This window comes from Chiloscyllium plagiosum, unplaced genomic scaffold (genome assembly GCF_037043375.1).
Source record: "Chiloscyllium plagiosum isolate Xiang-an unplaced genomic scaffold, Cpla_swu_hap1 HiC_scaffold_25, whole genome shotgun sequence".
Taxonomy (NCBI): Eukaryota; Metazoa; Chordata; class Chondrichthyes; order Orectolobiformes; family Hemiscylliidae; genus Chiloscyllium; species Chiloscyllium plagiosum.
In genome coordinates, this window is record NW_028270163.1 from 51,038,897 (window position 1) to 51,055,893 (window position 16,997).

General features: G+C 46.6%; 1 protein-coding gene across 1 annotated transcript; it reads right to left on the reverse strand.

Moving 5' to 3' along the window:
• Window positions 1–11,533: 11,533 nt before the first annotated feature.
• Window positions 11,534–16,997, reverse strand: LOC122562256 (protein phosphatase 1 regulatory subunit 27-like). Its single transcript, XM_043715015.2, has 3 exons — window positions 16,658–16,997; window positions 14,401–14,551; window positions 11,534–12,462 (listed from the first exon to the last, which is right to left on the reverse strand). Exons 1-3 carry the CDS (start codon window positions 16,836–16,838, stop codon window positions 12,342–12,344), a joined length of 453 nt encoding a protein of 150 aa, XP_043570950.2. The 5' UTR covers window positions 16,839–16,997; the 3' UTR covers window positions 11,534–12,341.

Sequence of the window (16,997 nt, forward strand, 5' to 3'; positions counted from 1 at the left end):
CTGCACATGGGTTGAATCATCCCCTCATTAAAGGCACTGCTCTATTTTCACCCATCCCAAAAATTATTATTTGTCAGCAACATTGTTGAGATTATTCAGAAAGGAGGAGGTGCCTGTGATTAAGGGGAATGCTGCTCAGGGCAGCTCTGACACCTGAGAGGATGATGTGGTGACAGGAAGCTGGTGGTTAGTGGACAAACAGCTGCAGTGCATGCTTCAATGATGCAATGTTATCAAAACAAATTTCCCGTTGCCTGGTAGCTGTCAGAGATCATTTTAACGATGGGAGCAGACAGGATAGCGGGACCACATTCCATAGCTCCATAGATCCCGCAGGGTTTTCAGAAAGGCTGCTGCACCATGAAGCAACCTCTTGGAATGTTCACACCTCCGTACCTTCCTTCAGGGAAATCTGGCATTTAATTACTTCAGCTGCCTCGATCATCATCAGTGACTAACCCAGGGAAAAAGCAGCAGCTTGCACTTAAATAGCATCTTTCCTGACCTCAGAACATCCCAAAGTGCGTTATTACCATTTAAGTCATTGTTGAAGCAAAGTTATTGTAATATAAGAAAATTGACCACACAAGCAGCAATATGTGAGTGAACAGCGAACTAGACTATGGTATTTTTGGTTGTGAATTCAAATACCAGGGAGAACTCACCTGCTGTTCTGCAAATAGTGGCCTGGCATCTTTTACACTGACTTGTGAGAATAGGTAGGGCTTCCGTGTAATGTATCACCTGAAGGATAACATCTCTTGACAGTGTAGCACATCCTCACTGAATCACAATCCCACACTTGGCTGATTGCATTAAACAGTAAGTTGTTTTGCTCGTTTGTATTAGGCAGAGAGCAAACTGTGCTCAACCACTCACAAAACACAAAGGGTTTACTTTTAAATGTGATTCAGTGATTGTGCAGTGACTTGCTGAACAATCCCGAGTGCATTTATGCACCGCACTAACAACCAAATTAGGAAAATGTGTTGAGCACATACCTTATTCACGCTGGCTATAAATGGCACACATTCGCACGCACAGACCGGTGCTCTGCAAACATAAGGAACATGATGCTTTTGTTGAATTTCCCAGGAATTTAGGAACCCACGGTCCACTGTTGCTTTTACCATAGCCATGCTGCAGCCAATCAGTGTTTGCAGCTTTTTTTTCTCCTGTGATATAAGTTGCTGTGGTGATTTGAAATTTGGCATTCTTGCATTTGACCTGATGAGTGCAAAATGGAAACTGTCACATCTCTCCTTTCAGTGATGATTGTGTTATTTATGTACTCACATGAACAGAGCAGGTTGGAAGATCATGGAACCATTTCCATGAAGAATCGTGTCTATTTTCTGCCCTCCTGCATTTCTAAGGGTCGCAGAGACTGAGGGAGCAGGAAACCAATCCAGGAATTTCATGAAAGTGGGTTGCTACGCCACCTGGTGGTCATAGCCTCTTATAGAATGAAACAGGAAGGTCTCTTTTGTTGGATTTACTGCTGTCATCCAAGGCAGGAAAAGAAGGGCTTCAATTAGTGATCTGCACGAGCTGGAAATCCAAGGGCAGCAGAAACACAAGAATGCTAGCCCCTGCAAGTCCCTTGACAAATCACATGCCGTCCCAACTTGCAAGTGTATCAGCCGTTCCTTCACTATTGCTGGGTCAAAATCCTGGAACTCACTCCACACCAACGCTGTGGATGTCGCTATGCTTAGACTGCAGTGATGCAAGAAGATAGCTCACCACCATCTTCTCAAGAGCAATGAGGAATGGCCTTGCCAATAATATCTATATCACAATGAATGAAGGAAAATTATCATCATCATCATCAATTATTCTTGTACCACCAAGATACAAATAGGCAGGAAATAATAGAGGAGCTGACTATTATTTAAATAGAGAAAGACTGCAGAAGACCACAATATAGAGGGAGTTGGGAGTCCTCATTTGTGAATTACAAAAAGCTAGTATCAAGTTCAGCGGCTAACAGGGAAGGCAAGTGGAATACTGGCCTTTATTTCAAAGGGAACAGTGTATTAAAATAGGGTGTCAAGAGTGTGGTGCTGGAAAAGCACAGCAGGTCAGGCGGCATCCAAGGAGCAGGAGAATTGATGTTACGAGCAAAAGCCCTTTATCATTCAGGCTCATGCTGGAAACGTCGATTCTGCTGCTCCTCGGATCCTGCCTGACATGCTGTGCTTTTCCAGCGCCACACTCTCAATTCTGATCTCCCAGCATCTGCAGTCCTCACTTTCTCCCAACAAAATAGTGCGCTGTCACTAAATGTACACAAAGCACTAGTCAGAGCACAGCTGGAATACTGTTCACAGCTTTGGACTCCTTACCTAAAGAAAATTGTACTGATATTGGAAACGCCCAGAGAAGGTTTAATAGGCTGATTCTGATCTTGAAAGGATTGGTTTACAAGAAAAGGTTGATTAGATTGCTCCTACACTCACTGTAATTTAGAAGAATGAGAGGTGACCTGATAGAAACATAAAAGAGACTTAGGGCAGAGACACAAAGTTGTTTCCCCCTCTGGGAGAATCTAGGACCAAAGGGCATAATCTCAGAATAAGGGCTTGCTCATTTAAGGCAACAGCACGGAAACAGACCTTTCGGTCCAACTCGTCCATACCGACCAGATATCCCAACCCAATCTAATCCCACCTGGCCCATATCCCTCCAAACCCTTCCTATTCATATATCCATCCAAATGCCTTTTAAATGTTGTAATTGCAACAGCTTCCACCTCTTCCTCTGGCAGCTCATTCCATACACACACCACCTTCTGCGTGACAAAGTTACTCCTTAGGTGCCTTTTAGGTTTTTCCCTTCTCACCCTAAACCTATGCCCTCTAGTTCTGGACTCCCCCATCCCAGGGAAAAGACCTTGTCTATTTACCCTATCAATGCCCCTCATGATTTTATAAACCATCTCTAACATCACCAATCAGCCTCTGACGCTCCAGAGAAAACAGCCCCAGCCTGTTCAGCCTTTCCCTATAGCTCAAATCCTCCAACCCTGATACCATTCCTGTAAACCTTTTCTGAACCCTTTCAAGTTTTACAACATCTTTGCGATAGGAAGGAGACCAGAATTGCACACAATATTCCAAAAGTGGCCTAACCAATGTCCTGTACAGCCACAACATGACCTCCCAACTCCTGTATTCAATGCTCTGACCAATAAAGGAAAGCATACCAACTGCCTTCTTCACTACCCGCAAGATCGGAGGATGGTGAATCTATATAATTCTTTACCACAGAAGACTGGTGGATATGGGTCATTAAGTATGTTCAAGGCTGAAGTAGATTTTTAAACAGTAAGGGAATCAAGAGTTATGGAGTAAAGGCAAGAAAGTGGAGTTGAGGATTATCAGATTGCCATGATCTCATTGAATGGTACAGCATACTTGATAGGCTGAAAGGCCTACCTCAGCTTGTATATCTTATGATTTTATGGTCCTATAGTTCCTCAATTCAGCACTGCTCAGCATCCCTTGTCCTTTGTCTGCAGTTCCATGTGATTCCAAGTGGACATCAGCAGCATGCGTTCTTCTTGTTGGTCACCTCTCATTCTTTTCCTTCATGTGACAACTTCTGTAATTCATGGCCCAGGTTTGATAGAGTTAAACCAACCAGTTCCCTGGCCTGTTTGCCCATCCTGCCTTCTCCGAGTCAGCCACACTCCCTGTGTAAAGGTATTCGGTAATATTGGGAGAACCAAAGCTGAGCCAAACTAGGGACCTGTCTCTATCTGTCCAGCATTGTATGGCATAGATCCCAGCGCTATGGTATGGACAGCATAAGTGTTCCAATTGAAAAGATATTGTAAATACTGTAGTATTAATTGGCTGTGATTGACGTGTGACAGTGACAGTCAACAACCTTGTTCCATCTTTGATCATTTCATGTTTACTGACAATCATAGGAGTGTTTGACATTAGTTGTGAACAAAACAATATGACTTTTCCATTCAAAACTTTCCTTACCTTTTGTCTACTGCATTGTCCCAGTCACAAACATTTCGAGTATAATCGATCTCTTAATCTAAGTAAGCATCTATTACATATGATTCACTCCTTTACTGTGAAAAGACCAGTGTAAAAATCCTTCTTTTCTGTTTTAAAGCAGAGGTTTACTCAAACAGGAGTGGACCATTCAACCCATCAAGCCTGTGTTACAATTCCCTGAAATCGTGGTTGATCTGTGGCCTGACTCCATATACCTGCCTTTGGTCCAAATCCCTTAATACATTTGCTTAACAAAAAAAATCTATCTCAGGTTTAAAATTAACAGCCGATCCTGCAGCCACTACCATTTGTGGAGGAGAGTTCCAAACCGCTCCCACCCTTTGTGTGTGAAAGTGTTTCCCAACATCTCTCCGGAATGATCTGGCTCTGATTATCACCTCTTTCTGACATTTTAATGATCTATGCTGCTGATCATAGAATCTCTACAGTGTGGACAGAAGACATGCAGCCCTATTGTGTCTGCACAGACCCTCCGAAGAGCATCCCACCCAATCTCCATATTAACCATGGTTAACCCACCTACCCTGCAAGTCCTCTGCACCCTTAGCCTGCACATCTTTGGACTATGAGAGAAGACCAGAGCAGACAGAGGAAACCCACAGAGAGAAACTCCACACAGCCAGTTGCCCAAGGTTGGAATCGAACCCAGGTCGCTGGTGCTACGAGGCAGCAGTGTAACCACTGAGCCACCAGGCCACCCACAAGTCCCCAGGTCTCTTGGGACATCTACTTTATTTAACTTCCTACCATCTAGAAAGTTCCCTGGTCTTTTTTGGTCTAAAATGGATTACCTCGCACTTGCTTACATAGAATTCCATCTGCCAAAGTCTTGCCTATTCACTTAGTCTATCAAAATCCCTTTGTAATTTTACGCTGTGATCTACATTGTCTACAATGCCGCCTAACTCTGTGTCATCAGCAAATTTGGATATGTGGCTTTCTGTACCATTCATTATCCAAGGCATTAATAAATGATGTGAATAACTGAGGCTCGAACACAGATCCTTGTGGGACATCACTGGTACTGGAGAAGATTCTCTGTCGGTAAGTTTTATTTCTGCCAAGTTGCATTATTGTAAGCGATTTATGCTGTAAATAAAGTAAGACAGTGATGTGTATAGCTTCTGCATTATGTTTCTACAATACTGTGTGTTTTGACATTGATTATGTGGACTTCTTAATCAATCAGCACACTGCTGGTCTGTTCCAGCAGGTACTAATGAATAAAAATAATATAGACCTAATGGACCAAAGGCCCTCTTCTGTCCTACATGGCTCAATGACATAACTTTTCTCTCATTCCCATCTGATGTATTGATCTGTAGAGGATCAGAATTGCACAGAGTTGTGCAAAGAGGTTATTTCCCTCAAAGAGACATAATCCTGTTCCCACTGGCATTGACACATTCACTTTCCTATTCTGGTGCCTTCTGGGCTGCAGATAACACCCTCAGCAACAGCCCAGACCCTCCCTGCTGCAGATAACACCCTCAGCAACAGCCCAGACCATCCCTGCTGCAGATAACACCCTCAGCAACAGGCCAGACACTCACTGCTGTAGATAACACCCTCAGCAACAGGCCAGACCCTCACTGCTGCAGATAACACCCTCAGCAACAGCCCAGACCCTCACTGCTGCAGATAACACCCTCAGCAACAGGCCAGACCCTCACTGCTGCAGATAATACCCTCAGCAACAGGCCAGACACTCCCTGCTGCAGATAACACCCTCAGCAACAGCCCAGACCATCCCTGCTGCAGATAACACCCTCAGCAACAGGCCAGACACTCACTGCTGCAGATAACACCCTCAGCAACAGGCCAGACACTCACTGCTGTAGATAACACCCTCAGCAACAGGCCAGACCCTCACTGCTGCAGATAACACCCTCAGCAACAGGCCAGACCCTCCCTGCTGCAGATAACACCCTCAGCAACAGGCCAGACACTCCCTGCTGCAGATAACACCCTCAGCAACAGCCCAGACCATCCCTGCTGCAGATAACACCCTCAGCAACAGGCCAGACACTCACTGCTGTAGGTAACACGCTCAGCAACAGGCCAGACCCTCACTGCTGCAGATAACACCCTCAGCAACAGCCCAGACCCTCACTGCTGCAGATAACACCCTCAGCAACAGCCCAGACCCTCACTGCTGCAGATAACACCCTCAGCAACAGCCCAGACCCTCACTGCTGCAGATTTGCGGGCGGCAAGGTGGCTCAGTGGTTAGCACTGCTACCTCACAGCGCCAGGGTCTTGGCGATTCCAACCTCGGGCGACTGTCTGTGTGGAATTTGGCACATTCTCCCCGTGTCTGCGTGGGTTTCCTCCGGGTGCTCCGGTTTCCTCCCACAGTCCAAAGGTGCGGTCAGGTGAATTGGCCATACTAAATTGCCCATAGTGTTAGGCGCATTAGCCAGAGGGGGAGGGTTACTCTTCAAAGGGTCGGCATAGAATTGTTGGGCCGAAAGGCCTGTTTCCACACTGTAGGGAATCTAATCTAATCTAATAACACCCTCAGCAACAGCCCGGACCCTCACTGCTGTAGATAACACCCTCAGCAACAGCCCAGACCCTCCCTGCTGTAGATAACACCCTCAGCAACAGCCCGGACCCTCCCTGCTGTAGATAACACCCTCAGCAACAGCCCAGACCCTCCCTGCTGCAGATAACACCCTCAGCAACAGCCCAGACCCTCCCTGCTGCAGATAACACCCTCAGCAACAGCCTGGACCCTCCCTGCTGCAGATAACACCCTCAGCAACAGCCCAGACCCTCCCTGCTGTAGATAACACTCTCAGCAACAGCCCAGACCCTCACTGCTGCAGATAACACTCTCAGCAACAGCCCAGACCCTCACTGCTGCAGATAACACCCCCAGCAAACGCCCGGACGCTCCCTGCTGTAGATAATACCCTCAGCAACAGCCCACACCCTCCCAGCTGCAGATTACACCCTCAGCAACAGCCCAGACCCTCCCTGCTGTAGATAACACCCTCAGCAACAGTCCAGACCCTCCCTGCTGTCGATAACACCCTCAGCAACAGCCCACACCCTCCCTGCTGTAGATAACACCCTCAGCAACAGCCCGGACTCTCCCTGCTGTAGATAACACCCTCAGCAACAGCCCGGAACCTCCCTGCTGTAGATAACACCCTCAGCAACAGCCCGGACCCTCCCTGCTGTAGAAAACACCCTCAGCAACAGCCCAGACCCTCTTTACTGCAGGTAACACCCTCAGCAACAGCCCGGACCCTCCCTGCTGTAGATAACACCCTCAGCAACAACCCAGACCCTCCCTGCTGTAGATAACACCCTCAGCAACAGCCCAGACCCTCCCTGCTGTAGATAACATCCTCAGCAACAACCCAGACCCTCACTGCTGTAGATAACACCCTCAGCAACAGCCCGGACGCTCCCTGCTGCAGATAACACCCTCAGCAACAGCCCGGAGCCTCCCTGCTGTAGATAACACCCTCAGCAACAGCCCAGACCCTCACTGCTGCAGATAACACCCTCAGCAACAGCCCAGACCCTCACTGCTGCAGATAACACCCTCAGCAACAGCCCAGACCCTCACTGCTGCAGATTTGCGGGCGGCAAGGTGGCTCAGTGGTTAGCACTGCTACCTCACAGCGCCAGGGTCTTGGCGATTCCAACCTCGGGCGACTGTCTGTGTGGAATTTGGCACATTCTCCCCGTGTCTGCGTGGGTTTCCTCCGGGTGCTCCGGTTTCCTCCCACAGTCCAAAGGTGCGGTCAGGTGAATTGGCCATACTAAATTGCCCATAGTGTTAGGCGCATTAGCCAGAGGGGGAGGGTTACTCTTCAAAGGGTCGGCATAGAATTGTTGGGCCGAAAGGCCTGTTTCCACACTGTAGGGAATCTAATCTAATCTAATAACACCCTCAGCAACAGCCCGGACCCTCACTGCTGTAGATAACACCCTCAGCAACAGCCCAGACCCTCCCTGCTGTAGATAACACCCTCAGCAACAGCCCGGACCCTCCCTGCTGTAGATAACACCCTCAGCAACAGCCCAGACCCTCCCTGCTGCAGATAACACCCTCAGCAACAGCCCAGACCCTCCCTGCTGCAGATAACACCCTCAGCAACAGCCTGGACCCTCCCTGCTGCAGATAACACCCTCAGCAACAGCCCAGACCCTCCCTGCTGCAGATAACACTCTCAGCAACAGCCCAGACCCTCACTGCTGCAGATAACACTCTCAGCAAACGCCCGGACGCTCCCTGCTGTAGATAACACCCTCAGCAACAGCCTGGACCCTCCCTGCTGTAGATAACACTCTCAGCAACAGCCCAGACCCTCACTGCTGCAGATAACACTCTCAGCAACAGCCCAGACCCTCACTGCTGCAGATAACACCCCCAGCAAACGCCCGGACGCTCCCTGCTGTAGATAATACCCTCAGCAACAGCCCACACCCTCCCAGCTGCAGATTACACCCTCAGCAACAGCCCAGACCCTCCCTGCTGTAGATAACACCCTCAGCAACAGTCCAGACCCTCCCTGCTGTCGATAACACCCTCAGCAACAGCCCACACCCTCCCTGCTGTAGATAACACCCTCAGCAACAGCCCGGACCCTCCCTGCTGTAGATAACACCCTCAGCAACAGCCCGGACCCTCACTGCTGTAGATAACACCCTCAGCAACAGCCCGGACCCTCCCTGCTGTAGAAAACACCCTCAGCAACAGCCCAGACCCTCTTTACTGCAGGTAACACCCTCAGCAACAGCCCGGACCCTCCCTGCTGTAGATAACACCCTCAGCAACAACCCAGACCCTCCCTGCTGTAGATAACACCCTCAGCAACAGCCCAGACCCTCCCTGCTGTAGATAACATCCTCAGCAACAACCCAGACCCTCACTGCTGTAGATAACACCCTCAGCAACAGCCCGGACGCTCCCTGCTGCAGATAACACCCTCAGCAACAGCCCGGAGCCTCCCTGCTGTAGATAACACCCTCAGCAACAGCCCAGACCCTCACTGCTGTAGATAACACTCTCAGCAACAGCCCAGACCCTCCCTGCTGTAGATAACACGCTCAGCAACAGCCCAGACCCTCACTGCTGCAGATAACACCCTCAGCAACAGCCCAGACCCTCACTGCTGTAGATAACACGCTCAGCAACAGCCCAGACCCTCACTGCTGTAGGTAACACGCTCAGCAACAGCCCAGACCCTCACTGCTGTAGATAACACCCTCAGCAACAGCCCAGACCCTCCCTGCTGTAGACAACACCCTCAGCAACAACCCAGACCCTCATTGCTGTAGATAACACCCTCAGCAACAGCCCAGACCCTCCCTGCTGTAGATAACACCCTCAGCAACAGCCCAGACCCTCACAGCTGTAGGTAACACGCTCAGCAACAGCCCAGACCCTCACTGCTGTAGATAACACCCTCAGCAACAGCCCAGACCCTCCCTGCTGTAGATAACACCCTCAGCAACAGCCCGGACCCTCCCTGCTGCAGATAACACCCTCAGCAACAGCCCGGGCCCTCCCTGCTGCAGATAACACCCTCAGCAACAGCCCAGACCCTCCCTGCTGTAGATAACACCCTCAGCAACAGCCCAGACCCTCCCTGCTGTAGATAACACCCTCAGCAACAGCCCAGACCCTCACTGCTGTAGATAACACCCTCAGCAACAGCCCAGACCCTCCCTGCTGCAGATAACACCCTCAGCAACAGCCCAGACCCTCCCTGCTGTAGATAACACCCTCAGCAACAGCCCAGACCCTCCCTGCTGTAGATAACACCCTCAGCAACAGCCCAGACCCTCCCTGCTGTAGATAACACCCTCAGCAACAATCCAGACCCTCATTGCTGTAGATAACACCCTCAGCAACAGCCCAGACCCTCATTGCTGTAGATAACACCCTCAGCAACAGCCCAGACCCTCACTGCTGTAGATAACACAGTCTGCAACAGCTCGGAATCTTCCTGGCTGCCTGTCTGACAGCAGGTGGTGACTTTACTCGCAGGAGCCGCCAAAGAAATTAGGCCGAAGAGGATAACCACTCCCAACATCAGCTGCCAAGTGAATATTAAGAAAGGCTGCCATCCAATAACTATTTAATTCCAAAGCTCAGCTCTGTCTGCCAAGAGGAGATTACTTCACGGCCCTCCAACTGTTCAACCGATTTGCAGTCTTTGAGCACATCCTGTTAAGTGCTCCTAAGCAGGTTAATGTCTCTGACATTATTGTCTCATCTGACCCGAAAGGTTCAGGACCCACTCCCGAGAGCTGAGTACATATTATTGGCTGACCATCCAATGCTGTACTGAGGAGCTGCTATCTTCCACAAAATAGATCAAACTGAGCTCCTACTTGCCATCACAGTTTAAAGATTTTATCACACAGAAGAGCAGCTGGCTTCCTCTGGTGTTCTAACCTATATTTATCCATCAACCCAACAGGACCCAAATTACCTGTGTTTATATTACATTGCTGTTTGTAGGAAATTGCCCCTGTACAAATTCACTGCCACACTTTCTACATTAAATCAGTGACTACATTTAAATAGTGCCAAACCCAAGAAGCACTAAACTGCCCAGAGTCCAGCATTAATCCCGATTGGAATAACTCCACAGAGGCTGGTATTCTGTCACCAAGTCACCCTCAGTTATTTACAAAAGTCCTTGACACTGGTCCAGCTCCCTCAGAGGCAGCTCTCAGAGTGTGAGAATGTCTGACGCCCTCTTTTTTCTTCTTTTTCCACTCAACCTCCTGTTTATTGTTTTTTTACCCCCACACTGCCACCTAACTGCGGTAGTGCTTCTTTTCTCCCCAGCACCCATGTTCTGTGTGTGTGTGCAGGTGTGAGACACAGTGAGAGACACAAGGTGACGTCCTCTTTTTCAGGTCTCTCTGATTGGACCAGGTTACCACCAATCCCAATCAAGGATCTCATATTCGATGAGACTAGATTAGAGTGGTGCTGGAAAAGCACAGCAGGTCAGGCAGCATCTGAGGAGCAGGAAAACCGACAACCTGCTGTGCTTTTCCAGCACCAGTCTAATCTAGATTCTGATCTCCAGCATCTGCAGTACCCACGTTTTTCTCATATTCGATGAGGTCCACCTAGCTGACCTACAATCACTACATACAACGATCATTGAGTTCCTCATAGTCTAACGCTAATTCCAATGGTTAGTAACAAGACCATCTCTTTGAGAAACTGTAGAACTGATTAATGCAGGAACCTTGGTTTGTTGATCTGGAATTGTTGAGGGTACTCTTTATGATTAAGTTTCTTTTAAGCCTCTATTTTTAGGGAACAATAAAAAAAACTTACGAAAGTTTTGAAAAATTGAACAATCTATTAAGATCACCAAATGTAATCCCTATTTTTGGACCAGATTACTTAAAAACAAGATAGTGAAATCATCAGACAGATAATTAGAATATTTCAGGCCCAAGAGGAAAATGAACAAAAGAGATAGGACGTTGATTTGCACAACTACTAGTAACAAAATGTAGAACTTTAATCATTCATAAATATACAAAACATGGTCCAGTACATATTATAACAAAAACTTGCATCTACAGAACAAAATTAACACAATACAATGTCCCCAAGTGCATAAGATATGGAAAAACTGTTGGCACCAAGTCAAACAAGGGTGTAATAGGAAAGATAACTGATAGCTGTTAAATAAGTAGGTAACTCCCTGTCTTACTCTGGTATTTAAAGTGCAGCAAACATTGTTCACCACAGTTTTAAAATTTTACGTTCACTTAAGTATTATGCTTTGTTCTAAGTGGTATTAATTACAGCGATAGCTGGAGGTAAGTCATTGGGAGACCCTGGATATATAGGAAGCCGCAGGGATAAACAAGGAATCACAGCAAATTAAGACACTAATGTTTGTAAGACTTGTCATTCTTCAGATCATTATAGGGGCTGGCAAAAACAGTCAGTGCTAAATATGATCATTGAAAACCTTGAAATGCTGACAGTTGGCAGCAGAAACGGAAAATTCTTTAAACTTATCAATTAACCCGTTGATAGCTTCATTCAAAAAGACTGGAAGCAATGATATTCAGAGAGTCAAAGTTCAAAAGGAAATGAACTCAAGCAATTATGTAGATGATTGAAGAAATTCTGCAGATCTCACATTGCACTTGCAGCTCACAAACCTCTCCAGGCTGACAGAGGAACATTAGCACTTTTTGTCCAGAGTCACAGACTGAACATTGGTTTATGCTCTTGGTGCTAGTCATGGTATGTTGTCTGGTAGTGAAATATGCCTGAATCAGGGAGTGCTCTCAGCCGTCCCTGAGCTCAAACAGTGCCCGCAATTTGACATCTTTAGGATCAATAAGGTCCTTGGGCAGCTCCCCATCATCATTTGCCACGTCCGCTCTGGCTCCCTGAGACAACAGGTACCTACATGGGTCAGACACAAATGAAATACATGATTTTTACCACAGAAATATCCAAGGTTTCATTTATATAGTACCTTTCACACAACTACAGGACTCTCCATATTTAAATCCAATGAAATACTTTTGGAGTCTAGTTAACTGCAGTAATGTAGGATATATGACAGTCAATTTACACACAAGAATCTCCCAAGGTCAACAATATGACAATGGTCATCTTTAAGGTACATAAGAGCAGCAGTAGGCTATTCAACCCCTTTATTCTTTCTCTGCCATTCCAGATCATGGCTGAATATGAACCTGTACACCATGTTCCTGCTCCATCCCCGTATCGTTTAATGTCATTAATAAATAGAAATATGTCAAACACTGTGTTGAATGTTCTTCTCAGCCAAGCTTCCAATGGTGTCTGAGGTACAAAATTCCAAACTGCCACCACTCTGAGTAAAAATGTTCCTCCTTATCTCAATCTTAAATGACTTCCCTTTTATTTTGAAACTGTCTTCCCTGTTTCTAGACCCCACACCCTGGGGAAATATCCTTTGTGTGTTTACTCTGTCCCATCCCTTCAAGAATTTTGTAATTTTTCTGAGATCTTGACATCCAATCTTATAAATGCAAAGGATACAAGTCCATTCTCCTCATCTCTCCTCCCAGGAGTCAGTCTAGTGAACCTTTGCTGTACTCTCTGTGTGGCACGTATACCCTTCCTTAAACAAAGAGAACTGTGCACTAAACTCAAAGTTTAATCTAACCAGTGTTTCAAACAATTGGACCAAGATTTCTTTGCTTCTGTACTCAAATTCTTGAAATAAAAGCTAACGTTTGCTTTCCAAATTGTTTGCTCTATTTGCGTGCTCATTTTTGTCTCTTTTTTTTAATTAGGTTATTTTTCCTAATTAGCCTGTTCAAAGATGTTATTACACACCTCTGGAACAGGTGGGACTTGCACCCAGGTCCCTCAGTCCAGGGGTTGGGACATTACCACTCAACTCCAGAGAGCCCCTGCCTGCATGCTAATCATCAGCAATTTAGGAACAATGACACCGCTCCCTTGGGCATCCACACATTCTAATCTCTCTCAGTTTAAGAAACATTCTGCTCCTTTGTTCCTCCTGCCAAAGTGGATAAACCCTCACTTATCACATTATATTCCATCTGCCATGCTCTTGCCCATTCACTCAGCCTGTCTAAGTCACTCTGAAACCTCTGCATTTTCCTTACAACTCATTCCCATCGCATTTTGTTTCAGCTATACGTTTGGAATGATTACAATTGGCCCACAAAGCATTGATATAGATTGTGAATAATTGGGGCTTAAACACTGATTCCTTTCAAGGGCAATAGGGGAATTAAGGGATGGGCAAGAAATGCTGATCTTGTCAGTGATGTCCATTTTACCTGAATTAATAAAACAAAAAGGGCTGATCTTTCATCTCCAAAACGTTCCTGCCCAATCCCTGCATTCCTCAATATCCTAAGAATGTAAAATTCTTATGAAACCCTCTCTTGAATACAGTCAACGACTGAACTTCCACAATCTTCTGAACTAGAGAATACCAGAGATTCACGACCTTCTCACTGAAGAAATGTATTCTCCCTCAGTTCTAAACAATCAAACATCTATTCTGAGACGGTGACGATGTGTTCTAGATTCTCTAAGGGATAGGAGTGGTTTTCTAATGTGTACCTGATCAAGTCGCTTAAGCACCTCATATATGTTTTAATTAAACATTTAGCTTTTAATCCTCTTCACAGAATGTTCTATTGATGTAAAATGTGTGTGTACATGTGTGTGTGTGATTGTGCATGTGTGTCTGTGTGTGTATGCCTATGTGTGTGTGTGTGTGTTTGTATCTGTGTGTGTGTTTGTGTGTCTGTCTATCTGTGTGTGGGTGTGGGTGTATGTGTCTGTCTGTCTGTCTGTCTGTGTGATTCTTACTTTGCTACTTCCAAGTGCCCGTCACTGCAGCTCATGTGGAGTGCAGTCCATCCATTCTCGTCCTTCTGCTCAATATCAGCCCCATATTTGATCAGCAGTTTCACACATTCCAAATTTCCGGACAGGACTGCTTCGTGTAGCGCTGCCATTCCTAAAATCAAAATACAAACCAACCATTTAATTAAGAAAAGAGCTTCCAAAACCCACTGTCAGAGCAATTCTTTAATTTCACAGAAGTAAATCTGACAGCAAATTAATTTCAGAATGCATTGCAATCTGTACAGTTCACATTTCATTCTGGAGGCAGCCAGAGCACACCAGACAGATAATATGCCCCAGCCAGAGGGCTTCATTACTTGCAGAGCAGCTACAGTAATTGAATCAGACTTTTTAGAGACCTTTCAGCCCGTTGGGTGCACACTGGTCATCAAGCATCCATCCATTTTAATCTAATTTTCCAGCACTTAGTTTTATATACTATGGCATTTCAAATGTTCAACTAATTTACTATAAATGTCTTGAGGATTCCTGTCTCTACCACCCTTTCAGGCAGTGGGTTCCAGATATCGGAGTGAAAATAACTTTCCTTAAATCCCCTCTAAACTTCCTGCTCCTGATCTTAAGCTGTGCCCCCTGGTTATTGACCCCTCTACTAATGGGTAAAGTTTCTCTGTTGCCTCTATCTATGCCCCTCAGAGGTTTGTACACCTCAATCAGATTCACTACCCCTCAGCCTTAAATACTAGAGTCAAACTATGGGCTAGGAAAATCCCACAACTCTGTCTGTAAATTGCTCCCCCCGCCATATACGATTCAGCATTTAATATAGAAGCTGTTTGTACTCCTGGAAATCTGGGACCAAAAACAGGGTAACTGCGATAGGGGCGGTGTGTAACAATGTGACAGTAATATTGGTGCAATACAATAGGTGTGGCAGAGAAAGTGTGAGCATGTAATAATGATAAAGTAACAGGGACTAGCCCTTTGGGCTCAGTTGGCTGGTTGCAATGTGGACCAAAAGCATGGGTTCAATTCCCGCACCACCTGAGTTACTATGAAAGATCCCACTTCTCTCCTCACTTGAGGACCCTCAGGTTAAACCACTACCAGTTGTCTCTCTCTCTGATGAGAGTTTGCCTATGCCATAGAAAATTGCAGTATTTCGACAGGCCTTTAAATAAAGATATATTTATTGGGACAGATGCACAAAAACATTTGATGGTTTTAATTCAAACAGATGCCACTGAATTTTCTTTGTAAATCTCCCTATTTGCCAACAATGAGTGGTGCTGGTGGGAACTTACTCCCCAGCAGCAACTTCCCCATTCCCCTCTCTCCCTGTGTGGGAGAAGGGTAGGCATGGACTCATAGAGATGTAAAGCATGGAAACAATCCCTTTGGTCCAACTCATCCATGCCGGCCAGGTATCCTAAATTAATCTTTCCCATTTGCCAGTATTTGGCCCATATCCCTATAAACCCTTCCTATTCATATGCCCATCTAGATGCCTTTTAAATGCTGTAATGTACAGGCCTGTACCACTTTCTCTGGCAGCTCATTCCATATACATACCACCCTCTGTGTGAAAGCAATGCCCCCTAGATCCCTTTTAAATCGTTCCCCACTCACCCTAAACCTATTTCCTCTACTTCTGGACTCCCCCTGCCTGGAAAATGACCTTGGTTATTCACCGTCTCCATGCCCCTCATGATTTTGTAAACCTCTATAAGGTCACCCCTCCAACGCTCCAGGGAAAACAGCCTCAGCCTATTCAACTTCTCCCTATAGCTCAAATCCTCCAACCCTGGAAACATCCTTGTAAATCTTTTCTGAACCCTTGCAAGTTTCACAACAGCCTTCCAATAGTCACTGAGCCCTGCTGTACTCACTGGTCAGGTATAAGGTCCTACAGTCACTGAGCCCTGCTGTAATGACCAGTCAGGTATAAGGTCCGACAGTCACTGAGCCCTGCTGTACTCACTGGTCAGGTATAAGGTCCGACAGTCACTGAGCCCTGCTGTAATGACCAGTCAGGTATAAGGACCTACAGTCACTGAGCCCTGCTGTACTGACCGGTCAGGTATAAGGACCTACAGTCACTGAGCCCTGCTGTACTGACCGGTAAGGTATAAGGTCCTACAGTCACTGAGCCCTGCTGTACTCACCGGTCAGGTATAAGGTCCTACAGTCACTGAGCCCTGCTGTACTAACCGGTAAGGTATAAGGTCCTACAGTCACTGAGCCCTGTTGTACTCACCGGTCAGGTATAAGGTGTCCAGCTTCACCTTGCTTGCTCTGATGAAGCGCCCGATTTGCTGTAGGTCACCCTGGCGGATGTGATCCAGGAAGACTATGTCATTGGGGAAGTGGACTGTGCGGACTGGCTTCAGTCTGCTAGTTGGCACCGCACACCTGGAAACTTCTGTGTAGTATTTCATAGCAAAGCCTCGGACCACCACTGAGTATTTAAAGACAGAATAAGCGCCTGTCCTTTCTCCCTCTGTTGAGTGGTGAGCTGCACTGCTGCTGCTCAGTAAACCATCCCCCTGTCAGTGAGAAGATCCCAGCTTTATACAGCAGCTTGCTCTATTTCTGGG

What these genes read in the sequence shown, in the direction of transcription:
- LOC122562256 (XM_043715015.2), bottom strand. Translation starts at nt 16,838, where the DNA reads ATGAAATACTACACAGAAGTTTCCAGGTGTGCGGTGCCAACTAGCAGA. An exon ending in GGACACCTTATACCTGACCG is followed by an intron (nt 14,552 to 16,657) that starts GTGAGTACAACA and finishes TTTTGATTTTAG; the next exon opens with GAATGGCAGCGCTACACGAA. An exon ending in GGGCACTTGGAAGTAGCAAA is followed by an intron (nt 12,463 to 14,400) that starts GTAAGAATCACA and finishes TGACCCATGTAG; the next exon opens with GTACCTGTTGTCTCAGGGAG.